This window comes from Stenella coeruleoalba (genome assembly GCF_951394435.1).
Source record: "Stenella coeruleoalba genome assembly, chromosome: 12".
NCBI lineage: Eukaryota > Metazoa > Chordata > Mammalia > Artiodactyla > Delphinidae > Stenella > Stenella coeruleoalba.
The window spans coordinates 47,749,145-47,769,898 of NC_137158.1; the positions used below are offsets into that span (position 1 = coordinate 47,749,145).

At 38.9% G+C, this 20,754-nt stretch overlaps 1 protein-coding gene across 1 annotated transcript in view; it reads right to left on the minus strand.

Moving 5' to 3' along the window:
* The window catches only part of ROS1 (ROS proto-oncogene 1, receptor tyrosine kinase), a 113,041-nt gene that overhangs the window by 15,414 nt on the left and 76,873 nt on the right, over positions 1–20,754 (minus strand). The window contains exons 34-42 of the mRNA XM_079939494.1: positions 20,485–20,675; positions 16,732–16,815; positions 13,624–13,759; positions 12,228–12,390; positions 10,119–10,183; positions 9,055–9,184; positions 2,930–3,027; positions 2,497–2,700; positions 1,304–1,438 (exon numbers count right to left, since the gene is read on the minus strand). Coding sequence (XP_079795620.1) covers positions 1,304–1,438; positions 2,497–2,700; positions 2,930–3,027; positions 9,055–9,184; positions 10,119–10,183; positions 12,228–12,390; positions 13,624–13,759; positions 16,732–16,815; positions 20,485–20,675 — 1,206 coding nt within the window. The remainder of the gene's footprint in view (positions 1–1,303; positions 1,439–2,496; positions 2,701–2,929; positions 3,028–9,054; positions 9,185–10,118; positions 10,184–12,227; positions 12,391–13,623; positions 13,760–16,731; positions 16,816–20,484; positions 20,676–20,754) is intronic.

The window sequence follows — 20,754 nt, forward strand, 5'->3', positions numbered from 1 at the left end:
TATAACTTTCTTAGTCCTAACTTCTAGAAGTTTTCCCATCTGCCCCAAAAGGATCATGAGTCATACTTTTAGACACTGCCACCAAACTTGTTCAGGTATGTGTATAACTGATCCTTCTGTAAATATCCCAGAGGCTATAAGAGCTAAACAGAAACAGACAGTGATTCCAATCTTCTTCTAGCTGGAAGATTTAAATAATACAAAAACATTCACGCATAGAACATCCAGCCAAGGTGCCCCGATCTTAATCATCTTTGGCTCTAGTCTGAATAATCCTCTAAATAACACAGCATAGGCAAGGCAGTGCAATCATGGTGTGTATCCGCATACTGCTAATTCCTTTTGCACTTGTCTGTACCACGCAGTTTAGCACTTTATTACATGTTGGCTTGTTATCCAGCTGCTCCATGTGTGTGTCTTTTCTTTCAAAATACATTCAGAGATGCTGAAGAAGCGTGGCTCCGGTTTAAACATCTCTGTATTCCATACAGTCCTTAGCATGGTATAGTGCACACAACAGAGGAGTTTATACTTGTTGATTATATGTTCTTTTAGAAATTTCTTGGGTAAAACACCTCTTAGAAAAAGTGTCAAGACTTGATATTTCTGCCAAGGTTGTTCACAAGAAGGTAGATTAGTACTCAGCAAAATTACTTGGCTTGCTTTTCCTTTATAATTAGATCAAAATCACCTACTGTTCCAAGGATCACAAATCTATTAGAATTCAATAGTTGCCAGGATCAATTTGATAAAGTCACTAATCCTTATGTAGCCACTTCGTGTGAAGTTCATAAATAGATAACAACCTATATAATTTTTAGCAGTACTATATCCCAATATCAGCTTTATCAACAAAAGCAATCCAACTTTTAAACAATATATTCCTAGTTAATAGAACCTTTTAATATGCAGGTTAAGATGTTAGTCAAATTAGATCTTCCAAAATGAAATGAGTATATATGTGAATACACACACACACACACACACACACACACACACACGCACACACGCACACATATACACAAAGAGCTTTTATTTATTTATTAGAATTCTCTTAACCTAGAGTATAAACATATTCTGCTGTTCTAGATTTTGCTTCTGAAATGAAATATCATGTATATATATAAATAAAAAGAAACCATCATGTATTTAGTAAATTAAGTGCCACAATAATTTACATTTTACATAAGATATACAAACATATAGATTCAGTTTTTATTTAAAAATACCATACCAATGAGGCACGTGATTGCCTGTGCACATGTTTTTGTTCTTGGGTACTTATGGAACATGATTAACTTACAGATCATCGGGACAATTTCTCGGTGGCTCCAGTCTCCCTCCTGTTTGCACATAGCTTAAAACATCAAGGTTAGAATGAGCTGGATAAGGCTGATGACCAAGAGTTAAAATTTCCCAAATCAAAATTCCAAAAGACCTAAAGATATTAAAGAGTTTGCTTTAATTATACATATTAGAAACATCATGTTTACAGTAGTTTTTCCAACATAATTATTCCTGGGGCTATCAGAGTCTACTTTGTGATTGGCATTTTTGGCCCCATAAAAGGCAAATGGGAGACTTAAAAGCAAGTTGACCTCAAGAAAAAGAGAACAAGCAACTGCATACTAGCAACACTTCAAAGGTGATAGGAAGGCTTAGTGGGGGCACAAACACACACACACACACACACACACACACACACACACACACACACACACACACACACACACACACTGTGCTCCTCTTCCCTGGCTGAATCTGCACTGCGGACCTCCATTACCTATGGCTTTCATAGCTTCATTATGCAAACACACTAGGGGTGAGCAAGAAAGCATTTCACCTTTCTTCCTGAGTTTGAGTGCTAGTAAATGTGGAGAGGGAAGGCATGAATATAAACTGACAACACTGAAGACCGACTTTATTTCATCCCCAGTTTTGCAGAGGTCCAGTCCAGCTTAAAAGTTATTGGATGAATCTTTACATTTTGAGCAGCTCTAATCAAAAGTTTGGGGTCAATAAGCAAAAATGAGGGGTTCTATTCAAATAATAAAGAGCTCTCCAAACCTCCCTCATGTCCTAATCATTCTGAGATCCATGATTTAAATTTTGTGTATAAATTAATGACCAAACATCCCAAAATAGTAGGCATTTGGACACATACTTGGACATTAATTCATAGGCACCAATTCCTATTAGTCATGGCCTCTGCACTTGTGGAGAGTAGTGAGCTATCTGAAATAAATGGATCTATTCCACATACACCAGTAAGGTAACGGATCAAAACTAATTGGAGGGAGAGGTATAAACTGTTGAGACCCAAGAATAGCCCTTCCTTGCCCACCAGCTTTCACTTTAGCTTGAGGCAAATCACTTAACCTCTCTGGTCTTATGTTTTCTCACGTAAAAAACAAGACTAGATGACCTTTTAAGATCCCTTCTGGCTCGGGCATTGGATGGTTCTGCCCACGTTTCTCTGTGTCCTGTTAAGCTCACCATACATCAGACTGAGTAGTGAAGATTCCATCCATCAAACTTTCTGGAGCCATCCACCGAACAGGGAGCAGGCCTTCTCCTCTCTTTCTATAGTAATCATTTTTATAGATGTCCCTCGCGAGTCCAAAGTCCCCAATCTTCACTATCCGTGATGGACTAGTATAGTCTTTTACAGAGACAAGGCAATTCCGAGCTGCTAGATCCCTATGGCAGAAGCTATACTTTAATAATAATACTAATAATAATACTAATAATAAAATTCCAGAGATCAGACAAGTAACACTAGGAGGTCTGTAGAGAAGAGACATTTTAACAGAAACTATTGCTATTTTGAAGGAATGAAAATGTCAATTATCTTGTATATTCTACCCTAACTACAGGTGATTATTGTGCCAATCTTCATAAGAACTCTTTATCCAGAATGTCACTGTACCTGTGAATGAAGTGCATCTGCTCCAAGTAGACACAGCCTTTTGAAATATCTACACAAAGGTCTACAAGGTCAACCAAGGTGAGTAAAGGACCGTGAAACTGTAAGAAATAAAAGAAAAATTACAGGCACTTTTCCAGTTTGCACAAAATATATATGTATATTTTTGGCACATATATTTGCATGTACACACACATATATATATGACGTTTTAAAGGAATTTTTAGTTATGGTAAAAGAATTCCAACAAAGAGGAAAAGAACTACATTTATATGCTTTCTACCAAAATATACATAAATAAGACTCTCTTTAGGAAGCAGAAGCAATGTAGAATCTTTATTGGAAAGATCTCAGGGTGTTAGATCAAACAGACTAGTTTAAAACCTAGTTCTGCTACTTACAAGCTGTGTGAACTTGCTCACATTGCTTAATTCACTAAGCAATTTTCTCATATGTAAAATGGGAACAATAATACTAACTGTGTCAGATCTGAGATAAACTATGTAATCTAGCTGGGACATAACAGGCACTTAATAAATAGTAGCTGTTCTCATTAGCAGTAATGATGATAGTTTAATCAGTTTAATTATTGGCCCAATGTCACGCTATAATGTCAGTCATGACAATGGGCTTGTTCTCCATATGGACCCCATAGAAATTGTTAGCAATACTCTATTTCAAGGTCACAGATTACTCCTCTCATCTAAGAGAGCCAGCACAAATATACAGTTGAGCCTGTACTGGCTGCGATGATTTCTACGTGAACAAAGCAGTTGAAGTTTTTATTAGTACCATATGGAAAAAATTCAAAGTTCCTTCCTGGAGGCTCTATTCATATACTGTCTGTCCCTTACCATTTCCCTGCAATTACCCTGTTTCAAGCCTTTATCATCCCTATCTGATGCTTCCCAAACTTCCCATGTCTCCAGCCTCCTGTGTTTTAATTAGCTCACTTTGTTGTGACCCACTGCCTGTAGAGTCTATTACAGATTCCTGAGCACAGCCTCCATGGCAGCCCCAGGCTGCACCAGCCTCTCTTTACATCCATTTATTTTCCATAGATTCTCCTCTCACAATCTGTGCTTTAGTCACACTGGGCCATTTGCAGTTCCTTATACCTGCTCTGCATTTCTCAACCTCTCTTCATTATTCCTTCTATCATTCCTGGAATGCCCTCCGTATTCTTGATTTCCATCCACATCCTTCAATGAGCATCTCAAAGGATTCACAACCTTGAAATCCCTTGATTCCTCATAGACGGGTGCTCTTAAATGCTGTTCCCTCTGACTCCCCTGACAAGCTCATGTCTTGTACCAAAAAGTAGGAAGAATCCTGAATTCTGGGACTCAACATTGCCATGGTCCCACTCAACCACACCTATGTCTTAAAACTAAACTCAGCCTTACTCCCAAGAATCAATCCCTTGCAGCCCTGTTCAGGTCCACTAGATGCGCATCTCACAGCCTTGTGTCTGAGTCCCTGCCTTGTGTCTCAGCTGGTTCATTGGTTCCTCTGTGAATGGAATCCTGCTTTGCCCTTGGCAAAACCTACTCTACTCTTGAAGACATTCTTCGCAGAGGATCCTACTCCTGCACTTCAGTCTGGTGGCTAGTGCCCTGTTCCTTGCTGACAGATTTTCAAATGCTGCCTGCCTGTTTGAATCTCTAATTGTAACTTGCTCCTAATAGCCCCTGTGACAACCTATTGGAACATTTCATTACCCCATGTCGGGTCTCCTTATCCCCAGATGCTGCCCTCGGCTACCACCTGTCTTCTCTTGCCAAACCCTCCAGACATATTGAACCTCCATCTCTGTCCATCCCTAGTCAAAGCCTTTTATATAACTCATATCAGTGTAGTTTCAGAAACTGTTCTATCTCGCACCTTGGTTGTGTCCCAAACAGAAGACCTCCTCCGTGAAGCCTTCTCTCATCTCCCCAGTTGGAAATCATCTCTCTCTCCTCTGTGCTTCAGCAGTGTATTCTCTACTCCATTCTAACGGGCCTTCCCTCTTTCTACCTTAAATGATTCATTCATATGTGACTTACCCACCCTACCATGTGGCAGGGCCCTTGAAAGCAAGAGCCACATCCTCCACTGTCGTAAAATAAATACCCGGCAAAAATTTCATGAAGTGAATTGTGTCTGGCTGTGTAGTTGTATTATTTTGATAGATAGGGTTTTTTGTTCCCTTTTTCTATCTTACTACAATCTTAGAATATCAAAGCTAAAAGAAGCCGAAAAAGTTTTGGATTCAGTGTTCCATTTTACGATGCAGAAACTGAGTCCTAAAAATGAAGGACCAGACTAAGGTTTATAAACCCAGTTGCAGTCAATCCTTATGCATTCAACCCAACAAAACAGTCTCAGAGTGGGGATGGGGAGAAGGGTGCTTGTAGCACTCTCTGTGGAGAGGCGGCTGGCCCCGTGTGACCTTAGACTGATGGGGGCGTAGAGCCCATGGCCCTCCGCTGTGGACCCCGCACCTTGATTCTGGCACTCAGCACCTAAGGGCACCCTGTCCAATAAGGTCAGGGCAAGAGAGACAATCATGGACGCTGCCTTGGTAGCCAGCAGGAAAGGCAGTGGAAGAACTGAAGTGCACTTGAGAACCAGTCGTCAGAACCACTAGGACACTGGCTGAATAAGAGTAGTTTGGGAAAAGCAGCTCTGTGAGTTCTTTTAGTCCACCTTCATTGTCTCTTCTCTCGCCCACAAAAAACTAAAAAAAAAAATCTACAGAGGCACTTTCTTGTTAAAGATGAGGAATTGAATTTATGCATTTTAGTTTTATTCTCTCCCCAAACCTTACTAAAATGACATTATAGAGGAAATGTTGTGATCTCAAGAGGATAAACAGATCAGGAGAATAGATAGAGCACAAGGAAACATTTTTGGAGGAAGGAAAGCAGGTGGAGGTGTGGTCATTTAGCAGAGCCAAGAGAGATGAAAGCTGGCTGCCTGCAGAGGGAGAAGACAAGAATTAAGTGATGTTTTTCACTATAGAACCCCATAAACCCTCTGGAATTCGAGGTAGCAAGTATCTCTGAATGCAGGGTTGAGGGGCAGGACTGAAAGCAAGGTGAATATTTAAAAGTTTGTTTTAAGAGCTAAGTAGACCCTAGATCCCCACCCCACAGCAGCAGCAGGCTTTCCTCTGCTAAACCCACACACACACATACACACACACACACACACACACACACACACACAGAACCAGAGCAACTCCAAGTTCAAAGATACCAGTCATACTAAGGCGCTGTGCTAAAAATGGAGAAGGGAATTAAATGAGAATCCTCATCCTGAGCCTTGAGACCTCCAGCCCTCCTCCCCGACTCGACTCCCTGACTGAGGCTCAGGCGTTTATTGCCCAGGCAGGAGACCAGCAGATTCCTCTCTGGGGAAACTGGCATATGCCAGGGAAGACATCCAGGTGCTGTCATCAGGCGACCCCAGCGGAACATCAGGGTCCCCCCTGACAACCAAAAGGAAGCTGCCACAGACATAGGCTCCAATTCTTAGGTCTCCCTATTAAATATGAAGACCAGTCACAAATTACAGAACATTTGAAAAAAGCTTCTCATATTACAAACAGATCCCAGAACAATGAGGCAAAAAGGAAGTCAAGACAATGCAGGAAGCAAATTAACACTTAAAAAAAACTATGATTAGTATCCTAGGAAAGATAAAAGAAGACTTTGCATGTATGGAAAAATCAGAATACTATTTTAAGAGGCAGTCAAAATATAAGAATGAGTCTATGGAAAATTAAATTTTTAAATTCTATTAAAAAATTAAGGAAATATACCAGAATTGAGAGCAAAAATACAAAGAGTAGAAAATAAGAGAAAACAGCTAATAAAAGAAAAGGATACAACAAAGGTGACCATTATCCAACTACTAGGATTCCTAGAACAAGGAAATAAAGGGAACAAAGAGTTTTCTTTATTACCAAAGAAATAATATTAAAAAATCCCAGAACTAAAAGGGATGATTTTCCAAGCTGAGTGTCCAGATGAGTAAAATGTACCACAGATAAGAAGCAGTTCCTGGGACTTCCCTGTGGTGGTGCAGTGGTTAAGAATCTGCCTGCAAATGCAGAGGACACGGGTTTGAGCCCTGGTCCAGGAAGATCCCACATGCACAGAGCAACTAAGCCCGTGTGCCACAACTACTGAGCCTGCACTCTAGAGCCTGCAAGCCACAATTACTGAGCCCACACGCCACAACTACTGAAGCCCGCGTGCCTAGCACCTGTGCTCCGCAGCAAAGAGAAGCCACTGCAATGAGAAGCCTGCACACTGCAATGAAGAGTAGCCCCAGCTTGCAGCAACTAGAGAAAGCCTGCACGCAGCAACAAAGACCCAACGCAGCTAAAACTAAATAAATAAATTTATAAGGAAAAGAAAAAAAAAGAAGTTCCTAAAATTTTCCAAAGAGAGGACAAAAAGCAAGTCACTGATCATATGTCCAGGAATCAGAATGGCATAAAACATTTTAAAGGCAATTGTAGAAGCTAGAAAACAAAGAGGCAGGAATTTTATTTTTGAGGACAAGGGATTTTCAACCTAGAATCCAGCCAAATTATTAATCAAGTGTGGGGCGGGAGGGAAGAACAGTTCCTCAAAACGAAAAAAAAAAAAGATTTTTGCCTTGCATGCTTTCTCTTTTCTAAAACAGAACAAAGAAGCCATGGAATTGAGGAAATAAAGGTCCAATATGGAAATTACCAAGGTACATGTGAAGGAAACCCCTAGGGTAACAGCTCTGTAGAGACCAGAGGACAAGCGCCTGTATCAACTCTAGGAGAGAAGTGTCCAGGAAAAATATAGTGAGGAGCTGGATTATCTCATATATATACCCATATTGTGAGAAGGGTTACAATTCTGTCAGAGTTTAGGAATATAGAAACCTAAACGAGTGGGGGGGCATTTATTAAACTACTCAAGAGAAGAACCACAATCATAGTATTTGAGTAACTTAGCAAATAATAATTAAATAGACATAGTAACATAAACTTGCAATATTGATTCATCTGCAAATTGGGGTAACTGTCAGAGGATGGGGAAAGCAGAGTTTTTCTGCGTGTAGAGCTGGTGGGGTCAGGCTGGTACGTGACTAAGAGCTTAAATCCTTGCCTCTTGCAGTAGGCAGTCAATAGATCTCCCCCAAGGTTGAAAACTCACTTATACTGCAGCAGTATAAGCAGAGCGTTTAGGAAAGTGGAGGTAAACACCAGAAGGAATGAGCAGAGGCCTGGGATGTGGGGATGAGATAGAGCACAGGACTTCTGTTTTTCACCATAAACCTTGTCATATGTTTCAGTTTTTTAACTATATAATGTATACTTCAATAGAAATAGAAATAAATAGAAATAGAAATTTATTTCAATAGAAATAAAACCTTTAATTTTAAAAACTACACATTTAAATTTTCGTTACTTGTTTTGTCTCAGGTGTTTCTCACCTGAGACCTAAAAGCAGGTTCCCACAGGTGCTGAGACCCCCGGCCCTCATTCCCCACACGTGCCACAGTATTTACACCATCCACTGTGCTGGATGCTGCTCTAGGCACTGCGGGCATGGAGAGGATGGATCGGGGCTGCATTTTGTTAGCAGGACCCTAGAGTGGACGGGACCTATTAGCATGGTTGTAGGAAAAGAAAAGTAAGGAACTAGATGGATGGCATGAAGGAGGATGCATGAAATCAAGAGCTCTGTTTTGGCCAAAGTTTGAGACGCCTGTGAAAATCCACACAGAAAAGTCAGCTGGGAGAGATGTAAGGCTAAGGGCTGGAAATTTCAATTTGGGACAGAAAGGCAGATAGATTAAGTACAGAGAAACTCCACACATTCTCTGTTCTTCAGAAACCATGATTCTGGCAGGGAGGGACCTATTTTTCCATTAGATACTAAGAGCAGGCTCAGATAGCCAGAAAGTGCGAGACATTAGCCCAGGGTTCTAGTTTGACTAATCCAACATGAAGGAAATATAAGAATTTTTTTGACAGAAGTCTTCTAAGTTTCTACCATCAGCCCAAACTGCAGCCTATTGAATTTAAAGGAAAGTAAGACGAACTTATAGGTCATCTGCATTACATAACCAATACTGTGGACCCCATTTCCTACCGATGTCATCCGGGCTTTACGCAAATAGGTAAGAAGGTCTCCTCCTTCCATCAGTTCCAGGATGATGTACTGGGGCTCATTCAGCAGACAAACTCCAAGCTGCTTCAGAATGTTGGGATGATTAAACTTACTAGAAGGCGAAAAGAGACAGGCAGGATAACATGACAACGACAAAAATCTAGTGAGGATCTTTATGGAATAGAACAATTCTTTATTTCTGCTTTCCTTCAAAACCCTGATTTTTTTTTTCCTCTTAATAAATGAAAGCCTCCTTTTCCAAGAACCCGGCTGCATGCCTGCCTTACAGAGGTAATATTGCAACCCCTAGTGGCCAAGGCATGTGGATAGAACAGAGGGAGTTTTAGAAGAAGTTATATTTATATTAAGCATTTTATGTTCTGGAAAAGAAAGTAATTTTAACTAATGTCCTTCTTTGAAAAATATTTTAGAACATCATGTTTTTGGTCATGACAAGTATGAAATACTCTCTCCCTTTCAGAGAAACAATTCAGACACTCAGGTTTGGCTACAAATGTTTGCTCAAGAGGTCAAAGCAAATAAGCCCCAATCTAACAATCAGAACCCACAACTTGGGACCTGATCAACCACTGCCTCAGGGTGTATTAAGATGTATTTGAGTAGTTTTCATGACCATCAACTAATTCTAACCTTGAAGACAAGTTTACCAAGACCAGGGATATTCTCATTGACATCACTGTACTTAAGAGAACTCTCCCTTACTTGGTCTACTTGACCCATTATCACACATTTAGAAGAACATAAGCATATTTAAAGCTGAACAGCTTCAGAAATCCCTTGCAAGACATGCTTCTTATTGAAGGTAAAAGAAAGGACTGCCTGAGGACTGCTTGTGACCAGGCTCAGAAGACTGGGTTCTATAGAATACTTGTCACTCCAGACATATTTCCTTTTAAACTTCAGCCATGTTTATTTTGGGCATGATCTGTTATGTCAGGTCATTTTGAATGTTAAAAATCCACCAATCAGGTGTAAGAGCTTCCTACCCATACCAAGGGAAAATTATTTTAGAGCTGCCCTGATACCTCATCAGGTGTGCCTCCTTCAGGAATTCAATCTTCTCCTGGTCTGTGGAGCCCTTCTTCAAAGTCTGTGCAATGTAAAAACAAGCCAGGAATCAGTATAGCAGACATTTCCGTGAGCTCAGTGGGTTAATGGAGACAATCTTTGTTTCGTTTTGTAATATGCACCCTTATCATAAAAAACTGTGTTCTCCAATTCTCCAGCCTCCCTTGCAAACAGGGCTGGTCATATGACTCAGTACTCATCAAAGAGATGTAAGGGGGAAACTGCTGAGGGGGAGAGAGGCTTGTGCAGAACTTTTACTTTCCTGAACGTATACATCTAACACTATCCTTCCCCCTCTCCATGTCCTGAATGAAGATGTGATGCTTGATCCTTTGGCAACCATCTTGGGACCATGAGGCACCATACATGTAGAAAGTTGAGAGAATTTCAGATATACTGGCTCTGGCCTGACACAGTACTACACCAAAGCCAGAAGTCAACTTGTTATCTAAGAAAAAGAAACACTTGTTTAAACCAGTTGAGGTTAGAGTATGTGAAAGACTGTTAAATGCTATCAATTGGAAGTGGAGAAAATTTTGCCAACTTCTCTGGCTGTATAGCCCACTCTCAAAGCAATAAATTCCTAACAAGCAGTGATCAGGATATTATTCAATTACATAAAAGATTCATCATCCTTTGATCAAAAGAAAGTTTTATAAAAATATGAGAGTGTATCCAGGGCTTCCTTAAAACTACATCATCAAATACACCATGATGAATAATTGTGTAGTCCAGGGGTCAGCAAACTACAGCCTGTGGACCAACTCCAGCCTGTTACCTATTTTTGTACAGCTTATGATCTGAAAATAGTTGTTACATTTTTATTAGTTGTTATTTTATTTTTTCCAGGTTTATTTTTTTAACATCTTTATTGGAGTATAATTGCTTTACAATGGTGTTAGTTTCTGCTTTATAATAAAGTGAATCAGTTATACATATACATATGTTCCCATATCTCTTCCCTCTTGCGTCTCCCTCCCTCCCACCCTCCCTATCCCACCCCTCTAGGTGGTCACAAACCACCTAGCTGATCTCCCTATGCTATGCAGCTGCTTCCCACTAGCTATCTATTTTACGTTTGGTAGTATGTATATGTCCATGCCACTCTCTCGCTTTGTCGCAGCTTACCCGTCCCCCTCCGCATATCCTCAAGTCCATTCTCTAGTAGGTCTGTGTCTTTATTCCTGTCTTACCCCTAGGTTCTTCATGACATTTTTTTTTCTTAGATTCCATATATATGTATTAGCATATGGTATTTGTTTTTCTCCTTCTGACTTACTTCACTCTGTATGACAGACTCTAGGTCTATCCACCTCACTACAAATAACTCAATTTCATTTCTTTTTATGGCGGAGTAATATTCCATTGTATATATGTGCCACATCTTCTTTATCCATTCATCTGTTGACAGACACTTAGGTTGCTTCCATGTCTGGGCTATTGTAAATAGAGCTGCAGTGAACATTGTGGTACATGACTCTTTTTGAATTATGGTTTTCTCAGGGTATATGCCCAGTAGTGGGATTGCTTTTTCCAGCTTTATTGAGGTATAATTAACTTGTTACATTTTTAAATGGTTGAAAAAAGTTATAAAAAAGAAGAGTATTTCATAACACATGAAAATTATATAAAATTTAAATTTCCGTTTTCATAGATAAAGTTTTACTGGAACACAACCACACCCATTCATTCACATATTGACTGTGGCTAATTTCACACTGCAATGGCAGAGTTGCGTAGTTGCAACTGACACCATCTAGCCAGCAAGCCTAAAATATTTACTATCTGCCTTAGCACCTAGCACCCCAGTTCTCTTATGGTATATTTGAAGGGAAAGACTGTCTGCCAGGTCTTAGCTAATTAGTAACCTCAGAGGTAACTGTTAATAACAGAATTTATGTAGGAAATGGGGGGGAAATGTGATTTCTGTAGCCATGGCCAGGTTTCTGCCTTCTCCCAGTTATCTTTTCCATCAAGAACACTCCTCTTTTATCATAGTTGTATCCATGTAAGTCCCTGTAAATATGTTGACATAACAAGTCAAGGAGTTAAAAGATCAGCATTACCTTCACTGCTACTTTGGTTTCTGCACTTCCAGCTCCTAAGATGTCTACCGCTGTCCCTTCATACACTTCTCCAAAGGCCCCACTTCCCAACAAGAGATGCAGAGTCAGTTTTTCCCGAGGGAAGGCAGGAAGACTGTCAATCTCCTCTTGGGTTGGAAGCGTACTGGAAAATAACAATATGTTTGGTCTCCCAAAATGCATATGGTTTACGAGTGGGTGTTGGTGTTAGTGTTTGAGAGAGAAAAAGTATGAGAAAGAGGAAGAGAAATCTTATGGTTTTGCAACACTGCAGTGCATTCAACGTGACATAGTGATGTGTCTGTTCCTATTCCTTTCCTATTCCACCATCCAGAATATTCCTTCTCTCTTCCAAAACCCAGACAGAACATGTTACTTCACTTCTAGGCACCTTCATTTTGATAGCATGCCTGTGTGTGCACTGCCTCAAGGCTTTTTACTGTAGTTGTTTCGTTAAAGTTATCAGTTATTAATTTCTTTGGGTCACCAATTTGTGTAAAAAGCTATTGCAAATTAGTAATAAATACAGCTGGGCTTATGATCTCAAAAGCTTTTGCTTTACTTCATACACCTGATCTCTCATGTAAAACAAAATTTACTATGACCACAAAATTACTCCATGTCCATCAGGTTAACTTTTAGAAAGTCAAGCTTCTCACTTGGAATATCATGAGGGGAAGGAAATCCATCTGCATTAAAAATGCTTTGAGATTTTAAAAGAGAATCTTGAATATCAGATATGCTGTGTATTTTCTCCAGGAAAAGTCACCTCTGAAAAGCTGATTTAGGTCACCTCTGTGTCTACTTCACATCCTGTGTTCGTATGTCTTTAAATAAATTTCTAGAGGCAAGGCCAATGGCTATATAATCCTTTTTGCATGGAACATAACATAGTGTCTTGTACAATGAGACATTTAAATATTTTCTTTAATTATGAGGACAATGGAAGTTCAAACCTCATCTATTTTAGAGAAGTTTTGTAGGCAATCACCATAGAATTTCTGAAAACAATAAAATTGACTTAATAGCACACACAAGAGACCTTGGAATTCTTCTCTTCCAGTTGAATCAATCATGTTACCATCTACTCCCTTCCACGTAGTAGTTATCTCCTTGTTTTACGGACTTTCAAACTATGTGATAAGACACTAGAAAACAACTAATTTTTGTTTATTTTTCTTAGGATAGGATAACAACATAATTTACCATCCATCCCAGGTCACATTTGAGAGTGAAAGGGGATGTTACTTTTGAATATGCCAGAATAATATGGGCATAAAGCAGGACAGTCCTGGGTAACGTGGCATGCATGGGCACTCTCTTTAGAGTTGCCCTCTCTCCATCTAGGTGCCCCGTAATGCCGGCCCAGGTTACATACTGTATCGCATAGCAGGCATTCGCCAGTCCTACTCCAGCGGCCAGACCTCGAAGGTCAGCCAACTCTTTGTCTTCATTTATGAGACCCGTCAGCCCTTCCTTGGGAGTTTTTTGATTCTTTAATCTTCTGTGCCAGACTATAAAGACAAAAGATCATAATTTACAAAATGAAACATTGCTTTCTTTTTCTTTAGGAAATGCTAACAATACATTTTTGAAGTTTATACTGAAGAACACTATTGATAGAATAACAGAATTTGATTGAAAAAATATGCCCATAATAGAATAACTAAATCCAGGTACAAAGCCATATAAAAACACATAACTTATACCACATCACATTTTATCTCACTTCTCAGAGTAAATTTTAATATATTTCTTATTGCTGTTATAAACAAGTTGAAGCAACTTAATATCAGAACTTATTTCTCAAAATCACCCATAAACTAGAATCAAAATAAACCAAAACAAACTTGCATAACAATTATTAGTGAACAAATTCAGTTCTGAATCCAGATATGTCCAGGTTATACTCCTCAGCAGACCTGAGGAATGCTTTCAATATAATGGCATGCTTTATTTTAAAATGCAGAGTACAAGAGTGTATAGTCATTGTTTTTCAAAATACACATACTCAAATACATAGAAAAATTATTAGAATGAAATCTACCAAGTGTTAGCAGTGATCCTCCCTAGCTGTGGGATCATGGGCGATTTGTATTGTCTTCTTCATACAATGGGCAAATATCATTTTTATAATCATGAAACATAAGTAATATCTTTTGAAGATTAAAATACAATTATATCATTAAGATCGCCCATCAATACTAGAATATTGGCTCAGAAGTTGAAAACAGTAAGGATGCTTTGTGAGATGATGATTAAAATTTGAATTTTATTCCATAGTAGCTTCAGTACCCTACAGGTGAGAGTGTTATGCAAGTGAAATTCTGTCTGAGGGACCACACAACAGGGAGAGATCTTAAGTACCTTTACTAATGCAATTCTTCAAACCTGAAATGCTCTTACCATCCCTCTTCATTTTTAAAGGCCCAGAATGAGGCCCCACATCCTCAGGGATGCCTTCCGAGACCTCTGCAACCTCTGTTGATCTCTCATCTCTGAACTTCTAAGACCAACTGTGGCTCTCAGTCAGCATGGCTATGTCACTGTCTTCTACATTTCCTATTTCCTTTTATTGCTGTTTAACACATATCCTGCTATTTATCTTTTCGTACAGGTATGTCTTACCTCCCCCATTAAATGGCAAGCTCCTGAGATCAGCAATTGTATTTTACAGTTTATTTTCCTTTGCTCCCAGCGTCAGGCTCATGTTGCACAGTAGATATAACCACTCACCAAAGTGAAAGCTGTCGATGCTTATTTTAAAACCCTTGCTTCAATTTTGTATTTATAAGTATGACTGATGAGAGCCCTCTGCACAATACAAATTTTTAAACAATTGCTGTTTTCATTATTTGAATAATTCAATCTTTTCTCATGCGCTCGCATAATCCTACCGGTAAAACCGCATACACTGCTACTAAAAGCAAAAGAACCAAATTAGCTTACCTATACTCAAAAATCTGTGAGTTCCAAGTACAATAAAGACCTTTAAGTCCTGCGAAAGTCAGATATCCATAGGATGTCTTGAAAGCACAATAGCTTGTCTGAAATTATCTCATGTTCATCCACTAGAGTTATGGGTTTAAACAATGGTGATGTACAAGTAGGCAGGCAAAGGTCAGATGAAGGACTCTTCATGTAATGCTCCTTCCCAGTAGGAAAGCAGACAGTCAAGCCTATATGCCAACTGCCAAATATACTGCAGTCATATGCATAATTCTGGAGGGGGCTGGCTTAGTGGCACAAACATCAGCTGTGCAATACTTAGACTCCCTGGAACCACAGTTTAAAATCCTGGCAGGGTCAGCTGAAATATTTAGCTTTCCAAGTGAGCTGAAGAAATAACATATTCCATATATTGTCTGGTGTGGAATCTTTGAAGAGAAATCTCAATTCAAGTTTCAATGTGCTCTCTAATAGCTTATGACTCCAATCAGTTTTGGGAAGAATATAGATTTAGAACACTTAGTAAAATATTGGCTTTCTTTATCCTGAGAGTTCAACTTTATGTTTGTAACTTTTCCTTAAACTTTCCCCTATTTTTGAAAAAAAAAAAAAGAAACTACTGTTTCCTGAATATGCGCTTGAGTGTTCTCTTCCGGTAAATATCATGTCTTCTTTTGTAATGTTTCAGCATGTCAGGGACTCATACGTTAATAATGACAGGGTGACCATATATCTTATAATCCAAACCAGAACATTTTGGGGATAATGATTATGCTGAAACAATAAGAATGAAGCAGGATGTATGATCCACTATGGTAACCCCATAGGTCCAATATTTAATCATCCTTTTGGGAGTTGTCACTGTATTTTCTCATCATTAAATCTTGAGAAAAAAAAAAAAAAGACTTTTAAGACCAATACATTAGCATAAAATGAGTGGTGGGAAATAGCTAGCTTCCTATCTATCTAACCTAATTCTTCTGCTTTCCTGGTCATTTACAAATGAGCAGGGATTGGAAACAAGCAGGCCAGACATCTGCAAGAGAGAGTATTGAATGCTATAAGGCAGAAATGGATCTTTTGCAAGAGGCCCTGCTCATTCTAGACCAGGCTGTCTGCCTGGAGACCTAAACTATCCCGACCAAGGATTGTCACTGGTTTCCCTATAAAAAAAACAATTTTTTTATACCCAGAGTCATTTTTCTTTTATTTATTTCAAACTATAAGTCACAAAACACTTGTTAGATAGCCAATCTGTAATACTGTTTTAAGGAAGGCTAAAGTTGGTGACTTTGCAAGTAGTTTTATCTAAAGTATACTGTGAAGTGTAAATACAGATTTATTTTTCATAAAAGTTACCCCAGATTAGAAAAAAAAATTCACAGGAGTTAGTGGTTATTGAAGTATAGCCAAAGGTAATATTGTGAACTTTATAAATTTATTTCATGTGAAAAATTAAATCAACTCAGAGATTAAATCAAGTAATATGATCAAATAAATAGTTTATTACCTATATTTCTAAATCTACTATACTTACCAAAGGTCAATAGGATTGTAACAACCACAAATATTCCAATTATAGTAGTAAGTATAAAGCTTGTTTCTGATATCCAAAAACCATCTAATAAAATAAATGAGAAAAAGAAATTAATTCAAAGAGTAAAACTAGATTGTCTCAGTGATATGCCAGATATGCCAGAGTTAGCTCCTGTTGGATTTTTTGCAAGCCACTTGTTAAACCATCGGTAGCTTGAAATCAATCATGGTGAGAGTATTTACACCATGAGAAATCAAAATCAAGGTTTTCTTCTTATTTTTTTTTCTTTTCCAATGATCTGGTTTACCAATACATCATTGGGATATACCCACCCCGTCTTCTACTTTAAAATGGCTGAGGAAACATGTATAATCTTTTTAGCAAATTTGGGACAAAGAAGTCTCAGTCTTCACGCACTATATGGTTGGGAGTATTATTTCTTCTATAATATGTTCATGTACATTTAATTCCATGAGTACTGAACTGAGGAATATAAACATGATAACATGGTACCTGCTCTTAGATAGTTTCATTGAGCAGAGGAGACAGACATGTGGACCAGAGCTGGCAAACTATGGCATGCAGGCCACATCTGGCCACAGCAGCCTGATTTTGTACTATTCATGAACTAAGAATAATTTTTACATTTTAAAAATATTATTTGAAGGAGTTCCCTGGTGGCACAGTGGTTAAGAATCTGCCTGCCAATGCAGGGGACACGGGTTCAAGCCCTATTTCAGGAAGATCCCCCATGCCGCGGAGCCAGTAAGCCCGTGAGCCACAACTACTGAAGCCCGTGCACCTAGATCCCATGCTCCACAACAAGAGAAGCCACCACAATGTGAAGCCCGAGCACCGCAAAAGAGTAGCCCCCCACTCACCACAACTAGAGAAAGCCCGCACGCAGCAATGAAGACCCAACACTGCCAAAAATAAATTAATTAATTAAAAAATATATATATATATTATTTGGGAAAAAAAAAGAGGATGCTACAGAGATCATTGAATGTAGGCCGGAAAGCCTAAAATATTTACTATTTGGTTCTTTGCAGAAAAAGTTTACTGAGCTCTTCTCCAGATAACTAACTATAATGCAAATAAGAATGATGTCAGTTTTGTATAGAATAATGGGCTGTGTGTGTATAAAATGCAATAGCTCATTTTGCCTAAGGAGCAGCAGTTAAGCATCACAATGGGTTCATTTAAAGTTAGGCCTTCAGGCTCCCTGACTTCAGACTATACTACAAAGCTACAGTAATCAAGACAGTATGGTACTGGAACAAAAATAGAAATATAGATCAATGGAACAGTATAGAAAGCCCAGAGATAAACCCATGCACATATGGTCACCTTATCTTTGATAAAGGAGGCAAGAATATACAGTGGAGAAAAGACAGCCTCTTCAATAAGTGGTGCTGGGAAAACTGGACAGGTACATGTCAAAGAATGAAATTAGAACACTCCCTAACACCATACACAAAAATAAACTAAAATGGACTAAAGACCTAAATGTAAGGCCAGACACCATCAAATCTTAGAGGAAAACATAGGCAGAACACTCTATGACATAAATCACAGCAAGATCCTTTTTGACCCATGTCCTAGAGGAATGGAAATAAAAACAAAAATAAACAAATGGGACCTAATGAAACTTCAAAGCTTTTGCACAGCAAAGGAAACCATAAACAAGACGAAAAGACAACCCTCAGAATGGGAGAAAATATTTGCAAATGAAGCAACTGACAAAGGATTAATCTCCAAAACATACCAGCAACTCATGCAGCTCAATATCAAAAAAAACAAACAACCCAATCCAAAAATGGGCATAAGACCTAAATAGACATTTCTCCAAAGAAGATATACAGATTGCCAACAAACACATGAAAGAATGCTCAACATCATTAATCATTAGAGAAATGCAAATCAAAACTACAATGAGATATCATCTCCCACCGGTCAGAATGGCCATCATCAAAAAATCTAGAAACAATAAATGCTGGAGAGGGTGTGGAGAAAAGGGAACCCTCTTGCGCTGTTGGTGGGAATGTAAATTGATACAGCCACTATGGAGAACAGTGTGGAGGTTCCTTAAAAAACTACAAATAGAACTACCATAGGACCCAGCAATCCCACTACTGGGCATATACCCTGAGAAAACCATAATTCAAAAAGAGTCATGTACCAGAATGTTCATTGCAGCTCTATTTACAATAGCCAGAACATGGAAGCAACCTAAGTGTCCATCAACAGATGAATGGATAAAGAAGATGTGGCACATATATACAATGGAATATTACTCAGCCATAAAAAGGAATGAAACTGAGTTATTTGTAGTGAGGTGGATGGATCTAGAGACTGTCATACAGAGTGAAGTAAGTCAGAAAGAGAAAAACAAATACTGTATGCTAACACATATATATGGAACCTAAAAAAGAAAAAACAATGTCATGAAGAACCTCGGGGCAAGACGGGAATAAAGATGCAGACCTACTAGAGAATGGACTTGAGGATATGGGGAGGGGGAAGGGTAAGCTGTGACAAAGTGAGACAGTGGCATGGACATATATATACTACCAAATGTAAAATAGATAGCTAATGGGAAGCAGCCGCATAGCACAGGGAGATCAGTTCGGTGCTTTGCGACCACCTAGAGGGGTGGGATGGGAAGGGTGGGAGGGAGTGAAATGCAAGAGGGAAGAGATTTGGGGACATATGTATATGTATAACTGATTCACTTTGTTATAAAGCAGAAAGTAACACACCATTGTAAAGCAATTATACTCCAATAAAGATGTTAATAAAAAAATATTTTTAAATAATAATAAAATAAAGTTAGGCCTTGAAGGATGAGAAGAATTTCAGTTGACAGAAAGTGAGAGAAAGGAAATCCCAGCTAAGGACAAGTGGTAGGTGGTACAAGCCTGCATTCTAGGCTGAGGGAAACAAAGGCTGAGGACCCAGTGTCATGAAAGTTTTTTACCAGTCTGACGTGGCTACAGCATAAGGATAAATATCAGGAAAGATGAACCACAATCGGAGGGCAAGTCACGAAAGGCCTTAAATGCCACAGAAAGGTTTGTACTTGATTCTGAAGGCAGTGAATGGAGAGCCATTTCAGGCATTTCAGAGAGCAGTGAAGTGATCCAGACTGTGCTTCAGCTGGATTAACTGTCAGCGGTAGGATTAAGCCAAGAGCACAGGCTAGACATGGTAGCTTAAATTAGGAAAGTCAAAGTAGGAATAGGAAGAAGCAAACTCATTAGACAGAAATCAAGATAATAAAATCAACAGACCTTGGTGGCCGAATAGAGGGGAAAATCCTACATGGTACTGAGATTTCTAGCCTATGTGATTAGAAAGGTAATGTGTTATGAACAAAAATAGGCTACCCAGTGGAAGATATAGATATCGGGAAGTAGAGTTTCAGGCCTGTTGTGTAGCAGATGAGAGTACCAGGAACAGAATAATAAAGCTGGATAAAAACCAGACTGTGGACAACCTTGGAAATCCATCTAGGAACATGGACTTGATGTGGTGGGCGCTAACGATTAGCTGATTGTTACTGAGGAGAAAAAGGACATGCCGATCTTGATGTTTTAGGAAGATCACATCAGATGAAATGAATAGTTCAATAGTTTCAATGATAGATTTGTGAAGTTATACATTCACCCAATTTAATGCTAAGAATTCACTTATCTTTACCTCTGAACCTTTGTGTAATAAGTTAGTATATAGACAGACATGATAACATACCTCCAACGAATATAATATCCTCACTGATTCCACTATATTCACCAAAACCCAGATTATTTACAGCTACTACTCTGAACTGAAATGTTCCTTTCAGGTTTTTGGGCTTCCATGTGCAAATGCTACTGCATGAGCCATTAAATGCCATCTTCCACATTAAATTCTGGTTCTGTGAATTCTTTGAAGTGCCCTTACTGCAAAAGAAAGAGCAAAGTTATAAATATAGGAAATATACAAGAGAATATATGTGTTATTTCTAGGTGCTCATATATC